We start from the raw sequence: 17,622 nt of genomic DNA, 5'->3' as shown, positions 1-17,622 counted from the left end.
ATTTTATTTCATAAATCTTGCAAGGTCTAATTGATGCTAGCCGTCTTCATAGACCACGCGTTCAGCTTCTTGACGGTGATGGGCTCGTGTCCATTGTTAAATACATGCAAATGAACGTTACGACTAACAGCTAATGTAGGATAGACCCTTGATGTAATAACCGTCTTTCCTCCTTCTGCAAAGCTTTCTACGACTGAATGATCAATCAGACTCCTAAGTGAAAGCTCCTTCTTTTCGGCTAAGTCAACATCCACAAAGCTTCCATATGATGGTTTGTATTCTTTTGGGTTCAATGAGGAACTGTTTTCATAAAAAGATCAATGTTAGTTTATATAATTCAGAAAACCGTGTATATATATTTTCATCGGTATTTTTCTCTAGTAACAAAGAAATGATCTTACGGAGTGGCATCCGAACACATGAGAACTTTATGTTTGTTGTGAATAGTTCTAAATACTCTAAAGAATACAGGAGTATACTCTTCAAGATTGTGTGAAGCCAGGGTCAAGAGACCGAATGGCCCGAGCCCACCTTGTACCGTTGCACCCCGAACTCCACATATACTTTTACCAATATCATGTTGTGGGAATTTCACCCATTTTTCATCATATAACTCGGCCTTTTCCAAACTTGAAAATGTAAACGTAACGTCGACATCCGCCTATGTTAACACATCACATCAAATAAATAACTTTAACTTCATATATTCAAATATTCATTATATTTACAAACTTATAATAATAGTTCTAAAATACAAACCTGTACTGCAGTGACTCCTTTCACTTCCATGGCATTCCCTCTGTCAACCATTACATTGCATAGCTCCACATTTTTTCGCCTTAACGTTTCCAATTCGGAAATTGGCCATTGTAGCAGCATATGTCCACTTGGGTCCAACCACACCTTTCGTGGAATCAACTACAAACGATAAGCGATGAATCAGACATTTAAAATTTAAAAATCACAAAAATTACATCATATGAAATTGTATTAATTATGAATATACATACTGTTACAAAGTTACCTGAATTCCAGCCCATCCTTTTTTAATATCTTCAGTTACCGTGCTTGACTCATTAGCCCAACCCCACACAATCCTTCGTTTCGTGCTAGGGTCATAGAATGACTTCGAAGCAAAAAGTTTACCGTAATCATATCTCAATCCACCCCAACCGTCTTCAGATGTGTTATATGGAATATACCTATCGTTAACGAGGTCATACCTCCCGATGGTGTAATAATCGTACCTCGTCATTTCAAGGCTGTTCTTGAGAACATATTTAACACCTTTACCATGTGTTGATGTGTCTAGCCCATGTGTTCCTTCACTTGCTACCGGGTAAAAGTCAGGACATTCCCACATACCCATGTCACGTTTACTGTGAAACGGGTGTTTTGCCTTAACCCATGTAACAAAATCACGACTGCGGTATAAATAAGCAATCCCTCTATTATTATGCCTACTACCAATGATCATATTCCAGTGACCCTTGTTGTACCAAGCAGTTGTCGGGTCACGAAAAGCCGAAATGTTCTCACTTGTTGGCTTTAAGAACGGGTTATGATCGTCGGGTTTGATCCATTCTCTTAGGTAGGGGTCCGAGTAGTTGGCAGGTATAGCGTAAACTTGAACCTGATGACCAGGTTTAGGATTTTGAGCAATGATTCCTGTGTACTGGATCACGGGCTTACCGCCTGGTAAGACTGTAGCTGATCCAGACCAACACCCGTACTTGTCGTAAGGTTTCGATGGCACGATTGCTGGTTCAAGATGTATCCAGTTAACCATGTCTTTCGACACCGAATGTGCCCACACAATGTTTCCCCATTGTGCACCTTTGGGATTATATTGATAGAATAGATGATAATATCCTTTGTAATACATTGGTCCTGTTTAAATCCATTTTATTAGATTAATAAATAATAATATACCTCACTTGATTTAAATTTTTAATAAACTTTCAAAAGAGAAACTTGCCAGTTGGATCTGTTCAGATTTAGCATAATTGTGCCCACATAGATTTCATATTTTCATGCAAAAAAAAAGATGAATATGTTGTTAAGTTAGTTAAATATTAAATAAATGATAGTTAACTAGTAACACAGAGTGGAATAATTCAATATATATTTGCTAATCTTCAGTCCATGAAAAAACCACAACTAAGCTTATAATGCACAAATTATAACAAATTAATCAGTACCATGTAATTATTTTATAGGAACTTAATAAATATCATTCGCATCGAGATTTTAACATATGATTAACACTAAAAAATAAGATTTTACATTGAGATTTTAACTATGACAACAAGCTAGCTCTTTATAAAAAAATGTTTAATATATCAGTATTTTATTTATCTTTATTTTGGAATAACCTATTTGTTAAACAATATATAATAAGGTTTTCAAAACATTGATGGTAAGTATCTTTGCATTTTCATTAACAAAGCTTATTTTTTTAGAATGATAAATAACAAAAGCACATGTATATAATATCATACATACAATGAAGATCACTTACAACTAATCATAGACACAATGTAAAGAAAAAGGAAAAAGAAGTAGACATACCGTTAATCCAGTTTTTCTTGGGTTGAAGGTGATAACCGGTTCGGTGTACCTGCTTTACTCTCACATGATTACGAGTTTGAGTTTGGTGATTACTATCGAACGCCATGACTCCGCCAAGACATCAATAATGCTAAACACCATGCAATCTTTGTGAATCCACTCATTGTGACAAACAAAACAATAATGTTCAATGTTATTGTATGGCAATGTGACAAGAGGGTAGAACAAAACACTCAAATGAGCATACAAACAATGCAAGATTTAGTTGAGGTTTTGGAGGAATTTATTGAGAAAAAATCTCCATAGATTTACTCTTCCAGATCTTATTTTGCTCAAAGTTGGTTTACAACTTCAATTTTAATAATTTTCTGTTTCCTATTTTGTAGGGCAGTTAAATTATGTGCTCTATAAATACAAATATACTTATTTTTATGTATACGCTTTATATCTTAATAACTAATTTTTGGTTTATTTTGTAAATTTTTGGTTTATTTTGCGATGTATGTTTTAACTTTTAATTCTCAATAAAATAAGAAATGTAAATGTCATCATTGATGTATTATTATAAATTTACAATAAAAAAAGTTTTGCATTTATTATATCATCTATAATTTAACTAATCACAACCACATACATTCAAAGTTACGGACCCATTGTGTACTTTGATGTCTCTAATAACTTCAAAGTTGCGGACTCATGGTGTACTTTGATTCTCTTAATTTGACGTGTGAATTTTCAGTTTTTGTTTGGTGAGTCGCATAAATAATGATAACTTTGCATTGTCACTATCAAAAACTACAAACTACAATGAGATTTTTAGGTAACCATTACCACCAAAATATAGTTCTATGTTCAATAGTATTTAGAAATAATAACAAAAGTACTTAATCAAGATCGACGCTCTTTTTATATTGTTTTTTTAGTTTTTTGTTGTTTTCGCTTTGTTTTTAAATGCAACATTATAGAGTGATCTTTTTTAAAATAAGTTTCTCAGGGTCGGTCGATAAATCGTATTATACGTTACAGGAAAAAAAACTACAAGGTAGAATAACCGAACACTCTATATGGTGGGTCTAACCACATATTTACTCAGTAACGTTGATTGGGTCAATATATTAATATTATTTTTTATTTAAAATATTTTTTCTAATATCGTGTATAATTAATTAGCCAAACCCTCTTGCGGTTGTTAATCATAACTTCTTTAAAAACTAGGACTACATCAACGTATGTTAAAACAAAGACACTACGTAATTTGAACATATATTGTTGTAATATCCACCATCTAAACCAATGATTAATATCTATTCAATCTAACATGTGAAAACCATCTTCTAAAACTTTATATTCTAGATACATACAAATAAAACTTCATATAATGATCAAAACTAGATCTTAAAAGGAACTTTAAGATCTTTCTGTCTTTTTTTTTTTTTAAGACTTTTTTTTATGTATAATTTGTTCACTCAAGTTATAATTTTATGTCTGAATTACATTTCCGAAGAGGGACATCCTGGTTGCTAGCAGGATCTCTGGATCTGTGGTAGTGCTAGGGTGGGCTCAATTTGACGGGGACTTCAAACTTTCTTTAAAAAATTATATATTTTTTTATATTTAAATTATTAAAAGAATAACCTTTGAATTTTTATCCCAATCAACTAACCCAGCACACTTTTTTTTGCCAAACCAATATATATTTAGACCAGCAAATTAAACCCAAAAATAATTATTTGCTCAAACTTATAACGACCATGTATTCAATTAAAATCAAGCCAAAGGTAGGTCTTTAATATAATATTCTTTTTTGAAAAGCTAATAATTGATTTTCTACCTATCACACCCATAAGATCTCAACTGAGACTAGAACTCACAACCATTTGATAATAAAGCATACATCTTTACCACTAAACCAAGCAAATAGTTGTAGGTCTTAAACATATTAGACCGCCCTAACACAACAATCATTAGCTAATTCCTCCAATAAGACAATATATTAGAGAATATCAATTATGAAAAATCCATTGACTTTGCCTCAAAAAGTTTGGTTTGCCTCCAGTTAAACAAATATATTAGTGCATCAATTAGAAAGACCTTTTAGCCAAATTAACATATATTATCCAATTCCCATTACTCTTGAAAATAAGAAAGTTACGATTATCATTGGTCGAAAAAATATAAATATGATACTCATACGATTTTTAAAAATACAATTTGGCAACATCAGTCAATTTTACACCATCCCATCTTAAACAATATCAAGCTTTACCATCAATAATACAAAACTGGATTAATATAACTAAACACCACCACCACCTATGTTTGTCATTAAATCCCAAGAAGAAATTTGTTCCAAGTAGATCCACCCACCATTGATCAATCATATACAGACAATAACAAGTACAAAACATGATTTCTGTACATTAAGTTCACCTTTGAATTGAACCAAACACCATTTTAGTTGATTTGTGTCAAGGGTGATCGTGGAATCAAACTAATCTTTGACTCATTCCCACTAAACGATTCAAGCGAGTTGTTTTCTCTAAATTCTTTGGATAAACTCTCGATCGGCATTGCTCTAAGTGATTCTATGCTCACTTTACTTGGAACATCAGTATCATTTCTTCTAGGGGTGTTTCCAGTCGGCTCATAATCCTGAATAACAAAGTAACAACAGATTTTAAATAGGTACGCATCAGCAAAAGTGAAGGTTTTGACCAGTTTACAACGAGTCAAATCAGGTTATAAGAAACTTATTTTAAAAGTAAACATAAACACGTAAAAAGATCGAAATTAAACGAAAAATTATATTTTTGATACACAACTACTTAAATCGTTTTATGCAGTCTTTCAAATTATTATATAATCTTATTTAATACATAAAGTAGTAATTAACTTTTTTAAAGAGAAATAAATCTGTAACTGAAATAATCGGCATACCAAACCCAACCCAAAGACTACGACTTGATTTTAAGTTTTTTGAAAACCTAAGATTTCAGGTCGGTTTCAAATGTACTGAAAGCCAAAAGAACCAAAAATGCTGTAAAACCGACTTTTGTTACTAAATTTATGATTATACATAGTGTAACCCAAAAACTTTAGGCCCAAATGTGTAATAATAAATTGATTATTGATTAACAAAATAAAAAATAGACCCAGAGTTTCAGACATTAATTCGGGTCATTTTTTCGGCCCAAATGACAACCAAAACCGAGCCAAATCCACTATAGAAACCAAAAAAGAATGGTTTTCAAAAACCAAATTTACAGTTTTTGGTTCAATTTGAGCCCAACACCGATCCATGCACACCCCAAGGTCAGCCCTGCCCTGCCCGGCCCATTACCATGTATTTCTGATGGAAAGTATCATGAGCCTTCTGCTCTATCAGAGAAGATTGTGTTGTATGATCTTCATGTAGGCTCTCAAGATTTTTCATGTGAGATTTTGTGGTTTCCTGAATGGCAGAAATGACATTTCTTTCTTGTTCTGATGTACCTATAGAGAATATTCAAACACAAAAAATATCATTGCAAAAATAATAAAAAGTAATAAAAGAATCAAAGCTAAAAAACACATGTTTCGCAAAAACTTACTGTATGTGTGCTTTGATAAATCTTCACTAGCCTTTAACACATCACCTTTGGCGGTCTCTTTTAAAGAGTTGACCTCACGATCATGATCATGATTACTATCTAACGCACTCCTGCAACAGTCATCATTATATATAGTTATTTACCATTGCATGTTTGCACTATATTGTGATTAACATTAGAGTAAGTGCAAGGAGCATGAAGTTAACATTAACTAAGATAACTAACTAACCTGATAAGGGTGTCCACTGCTGTCACATGTTGCTTTCCCAATTCAATCACAGATTCATGTGTCATTTTATAATGATTTACAGCCGATTCAATAGCATCAAAACTGAATAAAAGAGATGAGTGAATATAAAATAATCAACCAAATGAGATTACAACTTGCAAGCTGCAGTCAGCTTTTACTTACCATTTTTGTAGCACAGTCTCAAAACGACAGTGTTTTGATGCAACAAAATCTGCACTCTCTCTTGCATCATTTTCTGCTTGCACGGAGAAATCTTGCCATTTTCTTTTAGCACTTGATGTGATCTTGTCAAAAGATGACACATGCTGTTCCAAAAATGTCTTGCTTTCTGCAGCAGTTTCTCTAATAGTTGCCAGCCTAGCATCCACCTGCAACTCATGACTCAACCATAAATTTTTCTTCAATTTAAAGAAAACAAAACATAAGTTTCTCTGTTTACAAAAAACAAACCATCTCTTTTTGACGATTAATATGGTTTGAGACCAAACTTGTAACTTCATCAATGAGTTTCTGTGCATCAGACTTTGAATGTTCCTGAAAATATAAAAAAGTAAAACATAATATGTAATGATATATTGATTGTTTTAACCTTTTATGGAATTTCAGTTAGCATTGTCCATTATATACCTCGTATGCCTTCTTAAACTCATCAATATTCTTGGTTTGTGTCTCATCAACTTGAATGGCATGACTTTCTAACTCTTTTGATTCTTTCATCAGCTTATCAAAGAACTCATAGATTGATTTGGATATATCTGTTGTATGTCCAACACTGACACTAAATCTCTGAAAATTCAAGAGCCAAAACAAAATATTAATAGGCCATTTGAGTTATGTTTTATCCCTTAAAAAGAATCAAAACAGACAAATCAGTGGCCACCTAATAAAATGAATTTAGAACCAAGTTTATTATTAAAACAGTATAATTTTTGTCATCATATTTGGCATACTATGTAGTTAAATAAAAAGTTGTTTAGTGAACTGTTCGGCGGAAAGTTTGTTAATTTAATAAACGAACTAACATGAACAAAAAAAGCTGTTCATTTAGTTAAACGAAATAACATCAACACATGTCTCCTTCGCTCATTTATGTTCGTAAACATTCAATTAAATCCGTTTGTGTTCATGAGTTTAATTTTGTTCGTTTATGTTCATTATATTAATTTTGTTTAAGTTAGTTTACGTTATATTCCATTAAACTTTTTGGTCCATTACATGATAAAAACTTAGAATAGTTATAACTTTTTAGGCCCAACTGCCCAACATATTGTTTCACATTACTTTTACTAGTTTTAGTTCAGTTATACTTGTTCATCTATTTTCTATTATGTTCGTTCGTTTTACGTTCGTCAAACGTCCATTTATGCTCTTTACGAACGAACATAAAAGAACAAGAACCATTTTGTTACCTTCAACAAAAGAAAAAATCATCAACCTGTCGAAGCTCTCTAGTAAAATGTGCCATTTCTCCTTGTTGAGTTGATAAAGAGGCTTGAAGCTCATTAAATATAGAAAGTCCTTTAGCAGCTTCTTCAGCTAGTAACTGATTTAAAAAGTAGTGAATACACACACTGCTTAGGTGTGTAAAAATTATTGAAGCATTAATATGTTTTACTTACTTCTTCAACAGAACCTGCATTTGAAGAAACCAAGGATTTAACCTCCTCTAAGTTTGCATTGGAGTTTGCTTTATGCAAAAGTACAACATTTTGCAGCTCCTCAATGTGAGATACATACAATGCTTTTGAATCACCGATTTTCTTTTTTAAGTCAATCATGGCCTGAAAACATAAACCATATAAACAATCAACAATTTAATGATAAAATTGAAGCATATAAACTATTAAAATAGAATGATGAAACTTAAATAGTACCATATCATTAAGGTTCATGAAAGTGTGACAGAATTTCTCTATACATTGAAGTTGTTCATTTTGTTGAAACATTGATGTTGAGACCGTGTTGCAAAGAGATTTAACATCTTGTTTAAGCTCAGATTCAAATTTGTTCACAACAGATCTGTTACCAGCGTTCCTTTTATCTTCTCTTGCTGCATAAAACTCAAAAAACAGTTGGCATTTAACCAGATTTGTATAGATTATTAGAAATGGCAAGATGTCAGATTGTACGACAGGTCAAAAAGAGGTCTAATCCACTCTAAAACATTTTCTGTAGGTCCGTAAATGAACCAAACAAACACGAATAGAGCATGTTCATGTTTGTTCAACTTTAACCGAACAAACGATAAAAGACAAACAATTAAACAAAGATAGCTTTCTTGTTCTTCTTCATTCTGTAGAAAATTAGTGTGTCCGTGTTTATTTATGTTCATTTGTTGATAGTGTAAACGAGTGGTTCACAAAGGTAAATGAACACAAATGAACGGACTAACTGAAATAGATGACCAAACATACTCAAGGTAAACCAATTAAAAGTAAACGAATGGTTCACAAAGGTAAATGAACACAAATGAATGGACTAACTGAAATAGATGACCAAACATACTCAAGGTAAAACCAATTAAAAGTAAACACGAACACCAATGTGTTCATGCCCGTTCGTTTAACTATATAAACAAAAAAAATCATGTTCATTCGTTTAGTTATAAAATGAACTTTTTCACTGAATGTTCATTTACATGTCTAATTTTCTGCCCACTTTTAATTAAATTGCAATAATAATCTGAAAACTTAAACAAAAAGACTGTATATGCAATAAAAACAGACTTTAGAGTTTAGACACCTTTCAACCCAGCTATAACCAGTTGGCCTGTACCTGTACAGCTTTCATTTTACCCATTTGACATAAAAACACAACCCAAATTGACCCGTTCTCTGGTAAAGGGTCAAAGACAAAAGATTGAGAAAACACTTACCGATCTTCGAAAGCAATAAAGCATTGTCCTTGAGTGATCTTTCTAATTTAGACCGCAAAACACAAGCTTCATTAGTCAGTGCATTTTCTGTTAACAATTTGTTCATTAGAATAATCTTTTATAAAAAAGCCATAAAGTTTAACATCTAAAACCAACCACATATACCTGCTTTTTTCTGTTCACGTATTATAAAATCCCGCTCCTTGATAGCATATTGACATCTTTTTACTTCTTCCTGAGCACTAGACAGCTCCTTGCTGGTTTTATCAAGTTTATTCTAAAGAATATAGATATTAGAAAGAGAGCATATAATAAGTATAATATAATAATATAAGAAGTTCAACAACAATGCCTGTTAAAATGTTATATTTTAGTTTGAATTACCTGGGTTGAATCAAGCTTGTTACTCAAATCAGAGCACTCTTGAACTTGAGCATTATAATTAGTTTGCAACTGTTCAAATTGCTGTTGAAAGAGAAAGTAGCAAGTAAACAAGAGAACAATTTTACTTGACATAAAAAAATACAAAGTTTATAAAACACCTTTTGTTGATCTTCTATCTTAACTCCCATTTGTTCAATCTGATCTGCCATTGACTAAACAATACAAAAATACTTTTTTAAAGTAATTCTGTTTTTTTATAAAATTTATATCGAATTGTTCACAATAAAAAGTTAAGCGCAACTGTGTATTTATACATTTTTTTAAAGTTATCTTTTACTATACATTTTTTTAAAGTTATCTTTTACAAGGTTATGAACAAAAAATTAAATTATTAGTGAAATTAAATCTCAGAAAGAAATAAAGAAAAAAAGAAAAGTAATAAGAACAAATAGGATATGGACATATAGCTTTGTTTAATAATAAACTAATCAATGAACTACTTGTGAATTGGGTTGGTGTAGCAAACGGTTTGTGACTTGAGATTTCAAAAAATTGATTTTCTTATTTTTTTGAAATCCCTGTGACAAACCAATCTTAATTTGGTTCACCAATGGGACTAGTCAATAGAAGCATCATGCATCATCTAGTTTGGATATGAACAGTATAACCTTTTTCAAGTTTGTATATTATTCTCGAGCTTAATATGGGTTAAACTTTGGTTATCACTTTGATTAACAAGAAGTTAAGTTAACATTTGGTAAATCCTAATAAATCATTTCTTCAATCAACAGCAAATAAGGAACTGCATTAAGGTAGATTCACATATAAGCAATAATGAAGAACCTGAACTTTGACTCTTTTTTCATAGCAAGATGACAGTTTTTACACATAGTTACCATGTGTGTTTGCGTATTCGCTACGACTGGAACGTTGTGCTACTTGTGTTAACAAGAAATTGAAAGGTCGCAGGAAGAAGGGCATATTTTAAATTTTGTATGCATGTCCCAAAATATTGAACATGACTCGCTAACCTCATTGGTGTGTGGATGAGGGGAGATGATTCGTTAAGCGTGTGTAGTAAAATTATGCATGCAAGGTTTACAGGGAACCTAAAATAATACTAAAACTTAGTTGAGTTTAAACGGACACAAATCTTAAAAATAAGTACGTTTAATAATCGAGTCCAAAGAAGAGCTTCAAATATTGATTTGACTAGGCTCACGAGCCTAAACGAGCTGATTATTTACATATAGAGATGAGATCGGTAAAATCGCAAATTTTTGGTACCGGAACTGGTACCAAAATCTTCGGTTCGGTACCGAGACGGTACCAGTACCAAAGGTAAAAAATTCGGAAAATACCGGTACCGGTACCGGTCACGATACCAAAACTAAAAACTTTGGCACCAATCTGGTACTGACCGGTACTGATTTCGGTACCGGTACCAGTACTGAATTTGCTCATCCCTATTTACATATATTTATTAATAAAAGTAATTATTTATAGTGAAAAGTTAACGTACAAATTAAATTAACATGATAAATGTACGAATCAAGTAGTGTAATTATATATATAATTAGTGTAATTAATTAATTATATCGTAGTGTAATTACACTACACTATAATTACACTATTCCTGTATATATAATGTCATTACTTAATTCTCACCGTTGGCATGTTAATTTAATTTGTATTTGATCCAAACTCATTATTTATATATTAGTGATAAAAATAACTAAATAATATATGTTGTATTGATGTATAAAACTATAATTATAGAAATATATATAAAAAACAGTTTACTATATATGAGTAATAAACGAGTTGATTTTGAGAGTTCGTAAATATTCTCACGAGTCAAGTTTTAGCTTTTCAAACTCTCTCAGTCGAACGTGAAAATGTGAAAGTTAGTTTGTCCAATAGTCTCGGCCCAACCACTAAGGCTCAACATTTATGTTGGTTTAACCTGTTTTTTAACCCACTATATGTATTTAAAATTTTAAGTCGTAAAAGCTGAGTAATTAAAACAAATTTAGTAAATCACAAAATAGTTTATAAAAAATAGCCAAACTTTTTGAAGTCGATTTTGATTTAAGTAATTGGCTCAATTTTTGTTTGATGTTCACGTACTTTGTGTTTGTAGACAGCTAGATGCCACGAGGGATTTATTATATTAACTTACATGTAAATGCTTGAATGCTGGATGGCTAACCAAATTTTGTTGCATGTGTCCGTTGTTGGATTGTTGATGCTGTTCATGTATACACTATCTTACTAAATGTTAAGTTCGAGGTTAAATTTTGGCTGCTGTAGTTGGTGGAAATAGGCTCAATGCATCTCTTATCCTACATTCTCACCGTAGTAACTGTTATATTATTATTATTTTTTTTTTTTTGAAAAGTAGATTTCGCATATAAGTTATTTATAAAAAAAAATAAATAAATTACGTCTATTGTATGCGTGGTACGTTAAAATTTCAGATTTTTTCGTTCTCAAATATGAGATACTATGACTTTATTCCTTAGGCTTTAATCAAATTGCACACTTATCGTCCTTGGTGTTTAAGATGTTAAATTTTTTTGTTATGCCATTTGGTTCTTTCAATAACATATATATACCCCATACCCTTTTACATTGTTTTCGATTTTCTATCTTTCTAGTTGCCCTAACGGTGTCTCAGACATTAAGCATGTAAATGAACTGCACATGAACAAGGACATGTTCGTGTTTATTTTTTTAACTTTAAACGAATACAAACATGAATATGAAATTTTAATCGAACACATATTGTGTGTTCATGTTTGTTTATTTAAAAAATGAGCATGTTCGTTTGTTTTAAATCTAAACGAACAGTTCACAAACATACTTGAATATAGATAAAAACACACATAAATAAACATATGAACAAATGTAAATGAACACATACAAACATAAACTAACATAAATGAATAAAAATAAACAATATAAACAATTAAGTAGATTAGTAGATGACTTTTTCAGACAATATTTAATTATTTTCCAATAATACCCAAAAGAACATAAACGAACATTAATATACGGACATAAATGAACGAAATGAAACATATGTTCATGTTCGTTTGTTTATTATATAAACGGACATAAACGAGCTTCCCGTCAAACGGTTCACGAACATTTCACTAAACTTTCGGCTTGTTTACGGGCCTATCAGACATCAAACAAAAAAGCACCACCATCGCAACCATCAAATTCCGTCATTCTTCACCATTGTAGCCCTCCGTTGGCAGCCATCATAACTTTCTCTCGAACAAAATCTTTGTAGTGCTTATATTATATATAACATGACTTTTTTTTTCTTTCATAAAACAAACGAAAAAAATAAAATAAAATTTTTTTGACGTTTTCACCTTTTTTTGATTCTCGTCTTATCACAATTAGTGTTTCCAACTTCTTAACGAGTTAGTTAACTAGAATACGTTGAGTGACCTCTAGTTTACATTTTCTTATCACTTTGAGCCATTTTCATATTTGGAACTACGCTTACTTGTTTAATCACTAACATTAAACCATCAAAAAAAGTTTAAAATAAACGAAAATATCAACACCATTAGCACGTGCAAGTTATAACGACACAAGGTGACTTGAAACTGTAACTTTGGTTGTCTTAGTTTTGTGTTCATATGGTTAATCACTAACATTAAGCCTATTAAGAAAATTGAAAGTAAACAAAAAAATCAACACCATTAGCATGCACAAGTTATGATGACACAAGGTGACATGCAATTGTAGCTTCGGTTGCCCGAGTTTTGTGCGTTCAGATTGAATTTTACAAGTGGTTCAATAGCATCATATTTTATCGCATTTTAACGTATCAACCCTAATAAGACTGTACGAACAAAAATGAAAATTAAATAGTTTGAGTAGTTAAATCATTAATGATGTAAAATATTAGTTTACTAAACCCGATTAGTCAAAAGGAATATCTTGGTAAATTACTCATTACTCTCATTAATCATTATCAACTAGCTAGTCAACATCTCAACCCACATGCCACGGCCAACTCGTCCACATTGGAAAGCCTAGTGGCTACAGGTTTTGGTGGTAAACCAATTTGCCTACCCTGTTTATTTAAATATATATATATATATATATATATAAAAGAAAAAAATACAGTACATTTCATTAATTTTAGAATTCACCATATAAATATAATGCTAACTGTATATAGGAGATTTCATATCATAGTATCCTAGGGTGTTTTATGTCATTGGTCACAACTAAAACAAGAGAGTTAAATCACATAAATCACGTATAAAGAACATAAGACAAGGATTTAATATTTATACATGTGCTTTATGTTGTATATGAATATACCATCAACTACTTATTTTAATGGTTTGACTATATATATTATATCATCAAATTAGTAGTTGATGGTATTTTGTATAATGTAACTAATGTATTTTGAAGAGGTAGGTCCCAGCAGAGCCCAGTTGGACCCGCAAGACTCACCTTAAACAGGGACGTCTGCGCAGAGACCAACTAGATCCGCAGGACCAACCATGCTCAGAGACGTAACGTCCTTACGCGCAGTACGCAAGCTGGTCCCGCAGGAAATGCCTCCCAATGGTGAAGGACTCCGCCTGTCCCCGCAGCCTCGGATACAAGCCATTAGGGAAGGCCACCCGCGCAGCATGGCTACACGCACAAGGCACTTAACTCTCCCCAGTGTCACCTGAAGGAATGAGCAAAGGCGGGAGGGGGAAAACTCCCGCCTAAATGAGCCAGTCCGTATGATGGAGGATCTTTTGTGTGATACCTGACGAGGTACAGACGAAAGATCTGACCAAGAATGCGACAGCTCACTGACAGCAGCATGGCAGACAGCACGCCACAGCACTGTGACCAATAGCCGCCGCCTACCCACCAACTCCTGCCATACCACGTGCCTAGCCTGTAGTTGGCAGAAGAGGAAGAGTGCACGACACGCCTGCTCTGTGTCAGCCGCTACCTATCCACCACTCACAGGCAGGGCACGTGCATAGGTTACAGTTGGTAGCGTGTTGGGCCGGCTAAACCCCTTGGAAACCTACCTTCGGCTATAAATACCCCAATGGTATGATCATCTTACAACATCTTATCTTATCATATATACCTGATATCTGCTCTAGCAATCTCTTAATATACTTTTATATTTAAAGAGCAATCTAGTCTGATTCTCACGCCGGAGGGTGGTCACAAGGAGGAACCCCCCATTCTCAGTGACGAGCTCACGGTGTCTGTTTTGCAGGTTATCAGAAGAACCATCTTCCAAGGGTCTAACCCCTCGTGGGAAACATCTCTCCAACCCCCAGGTTACTAGTAATCTGCCCGGGGTCCGGTTAGTGTTTCTTCATTGGCGCCATCCGTGCATAAAGCTAGAACTTCATTTTTCTCCAGTTTTTTCAAACTTCTAGAAAGATGGTTAAAGAAACTCCGGTAACCACAACCCCAGCTACTGGAGGGAATACCGGCAACACAGTTTTTACAAACACTACCCCGGTTACCCAAGCCGGGGCAAGTGAAGTAAATTTTACGAACACTACCCCAGTTACCCAAGCTGGGGCAAGTGCAGTAAATAATCGCCCACTGGGATTCACCGATACCCAGTTTAAAAAACGAACAAGACTCCCCCGCCAAACTCTCGATGAAGTTAAGGCATGGGCGGAGGCACGACAAAAGGAATTCCAAGCTGAGTTGGACGAACGCTTGCGTTCCGTCCAACAGGCCGACGAATTCGAAGAATACTTGGACAATGACTCGGAGGAATCCGACTCCGACGCGAACCCTCGCCATAGGGCAAAAGGGAAGCGTAAGGAAACGGACTCCCAACCGAGAAGGCATTTTGGACAAGCCTTCAAACCAAAAAGCACAGGTGGAAGTTCACGAGACTTCTCCAAAACGTACAGACCGAACGTTGCAAATGCGGGAACGTCCAAATTTGCAAGGGACATTGCGGAAGCAATTGCCCCAAAAAGTGCCAAACAAATGCCCAACATAGGCACTTATGATGGTATGTCCGACCCAGACGACCATTTGAACAGGTTCATAGCAGGGGCAACCGTCAGCAACTGGACGGAACCCACGTGGTGTTACATGTTTCAAATGACGCTGGTGGGGGCTGCTAGGGTTTGGTTTGATCGTTTACCGGTTAACCACATTCACGACTGGGCAGACTTCCAGCAGAAGTTTAGCCAACACTTCAGCCAGCAGCGAAAGTATACCGAGGAGCAATGGACAATCCTCAAATGCATACGGGAAGAAGATGAATCTCTGCCAAACTTCATCACTCGCTTCAACTCAAAGAAGTTAAGTTTGGGCAATATCAGCGAGGATCTTGTTCGCGCAGCCTTCATCCAGGGCGCGCAGGACCCAGAGCTTATCCGCACCCTAACGGGTAAAGATGGAATGCCATCCACATGGGATGGCATCATGACAGCAGCTAAACGCTATGCGGAAACGGAGAAGCAACTGGGTAGAGACCTTCCGCAGAGCACAAACCTTTACACCCAGAGGACGAGAGAGGACAACGTCCTCACCGCCCGATTGAACAAAAAACGGAAGCAAGGCATTTGGCAGTCAAGGGTAAACTTTGACACCTCATCCGGCTTACAGCACCGATTGGGTGAAAGGGATAATGTAAAGCTGCACCGGAACTCCAGATGGACGCCACTTACCAAAAGCGTCACTGACATATTTGCTACTGAAGAGCTCCCATGGCCAAAGCCTCCAGTAATCCGACATCGTCACGATGCTGATCGGAGCAAGTACTGTGACTATCACAGAACAAAAGGCCACAACACTGAAGAATGCATAGACGTAAAAGACATGGTCGAAACATTCGTCAGAGATGGGACGCTCGCACACCTCGTGGCGAAATAAAAGCTAAGCAGGCAGGCAGGTGCGTGTGGAACCATGGCTGGGGTAAACATGAATAAAAAATCAGCTTCAATATGGAGACTACATGCTGCGTAAAGAACGAGATCCCGAAACAGGTGCGTGTCGGCTCGATGGCACTCCTGTCCCAACATGGAAGGGAGTTCAATTACACAGTTTGCATGTAATCAATTCCAATTTGTACAGAAAAGGCCAAGAGCCACTTCTAATGGAAATGATTCTCTTTCAAACGTCGAAGCTGATGATTTACATTTATACTTTTGTACACACTAATATGCCGGTTTTTACCGCATAATTACAAAAAACGTCATTGCATGGGAAGGCGGTCCTACCCGCACGAACCCAAAAAGCATGATAAACCTTCACGCAGGTCAGTTGAAGGGGCAAAAAGTTTACCATATGAAAGTGCTGGTCTATCCGCATGAATCATTCGAGGGAACTGCACCAACCTATCAACAACCGCGCGTGGGACAGTTCAAAATTCTTAAGAGGAAAAGGTAAACCTATACGCAGGTCAGATATGGGTAAAGTTATGCCATCCTACTAAGTGCAAGTGACGGGTCTACCCGCACAATCACGAAAGAGGAAGCAAAACTTCACACCTATTATCAGCCACGTTCAAAGGTTAACTTATCCTCAACAGGCAAACCTTCACGCAGGTCAGTTGAAGGAGTTCAATTATTCCATTAAATGAAAGTGCCGGTCTATCCGCACGAATCATGAAAGGAAGATGAACACTAACCTATCAACAACCGCGCGTCGAACGGTTAAAACTATCCAACACTGGTGACGGCATTCACATTACGTGAAGTCGTTGCGTGGGAAGGCGGTCTTACCCGCACGAACCCAATAACGTGGCAAACCTTCACGCAGGTCAGTTGAAGGAGAAGAGTTCAATTATTCCATTAAATGAAAGTGCCGGTCTATCCGCACGAATCATGAAAGGAAGATGAACACTAACCTATCAACAACCGCGCGTCGAACGGTTAAAACAATCCAACACTGGTGACGGCATTCACATTACGTGAAGTCGTTGC

At 34.9% G+C, this 17,622-nt stretch overlaps 1 protein-coding gene and 1 pseudogene across 2 annotated transcripts; both read right to left on the bottom strand.

Annotated features, from left to right (window-relative positions):
* Positions 1–26: 26 nt before the first annotated feature.
* LOC143581081 (beta-fructofuranosidase, insoluble isoenzyme 1-like) lies at positions 27–2,735 on the bottom strand (annotated as a pseudogene). Its single transcript, XR_013143773.1, has 6 exons — positions 2,572–2,735; positions 1,979–1,987; positions 1,025–1,890; positions 760–918; positions 402–661; positions 27–300 (listed from the first exon to the last, which is right to left on the bottom strand). The product of XR_013143773.1 is annotated as a beta-fructofuranosidase, insoluble isoenzyme 1-like (transcript).
* Positions 2,736–5,025: 2,290 nt separating this feature from the next.
* On the bottom strand, positions 5,026–9,802 carry LOC143581074 (kinesin-like protein KIN-5C). Its single transcript, XM_077063942.1, has 13 exons — positions 9,671–9,802; positions 9,452–9,563; positions 9,287–9,373; positions 8,286–8,461; positions 8,031–8,192; positions 7,847–7,954; positions 7,039–7,197; positions 6,862–6,945; positions 6,574–6,779; positions 6,391–6,492; positions 6,162–6,271; positions 5,912–6,063; positions 5,026–5,223 (listed from the first exon to the last, which is right to left on the bottom strand). Exons 1-13 carry the CDS (start codon positions 9,800–9,802, stop codon positions 5,026–5,028), a joined length of 1,788 nt encoding a protein of 595 aa, XP_076920057.1.
* Positions 9,803–17,622: the final 7,820 nt, after the last annotated feature.

This window comes from Bidens hawaiensis, unplaced genomic scaffold (genome assembly GCF_021521415.1).
Source record: "Bidens hawaiensis isolate Kalapana, Puna unplaced genomic scaffold, B.hawaiensis_p1.1 tig00030803_1, whole genome shotgun sequence".
NCBI classification, from domain to species: Eukaryota; Viridiplantae; Streptophyta; class Magnoliopsida; order Asterales; family Asteraceae; genus Bidens; species Bidens hawaiensis.
Note: the sequence above shows the minus strand (reverse complement) of the source record. Positions and strands in the feature narration are given on the sequence as shown.

What these genes read in the sequence shown, in the direction of transcription:
- LOC143581074 (XM_077063942.1), bottom strand. Translation starts at nt 9,802, where the DNA reads ATGTCAAGTAAAATTGTTCTCTTGTTTACTTGCTACTTTCTCTTTCAA. An exon ending in TTTATTGCTTTCGAAGATCG is followed by an intron (nt 8,462 to 9,286) that starts GTAAGTGTTTTC and finishes AGTTTTATGCAG; the next exon opens with CAAGAGAAGATAAAAGGAAC. An exon ending in TTAATCGTCAAAAAGAGATG is followed by an intron (nt 6,780 to 6,861) that starts GTTTGTTTTTTG and finishes CATGAGTTGCAG; the next exon opens with GTGGATGCTAGGCTGGCAAC.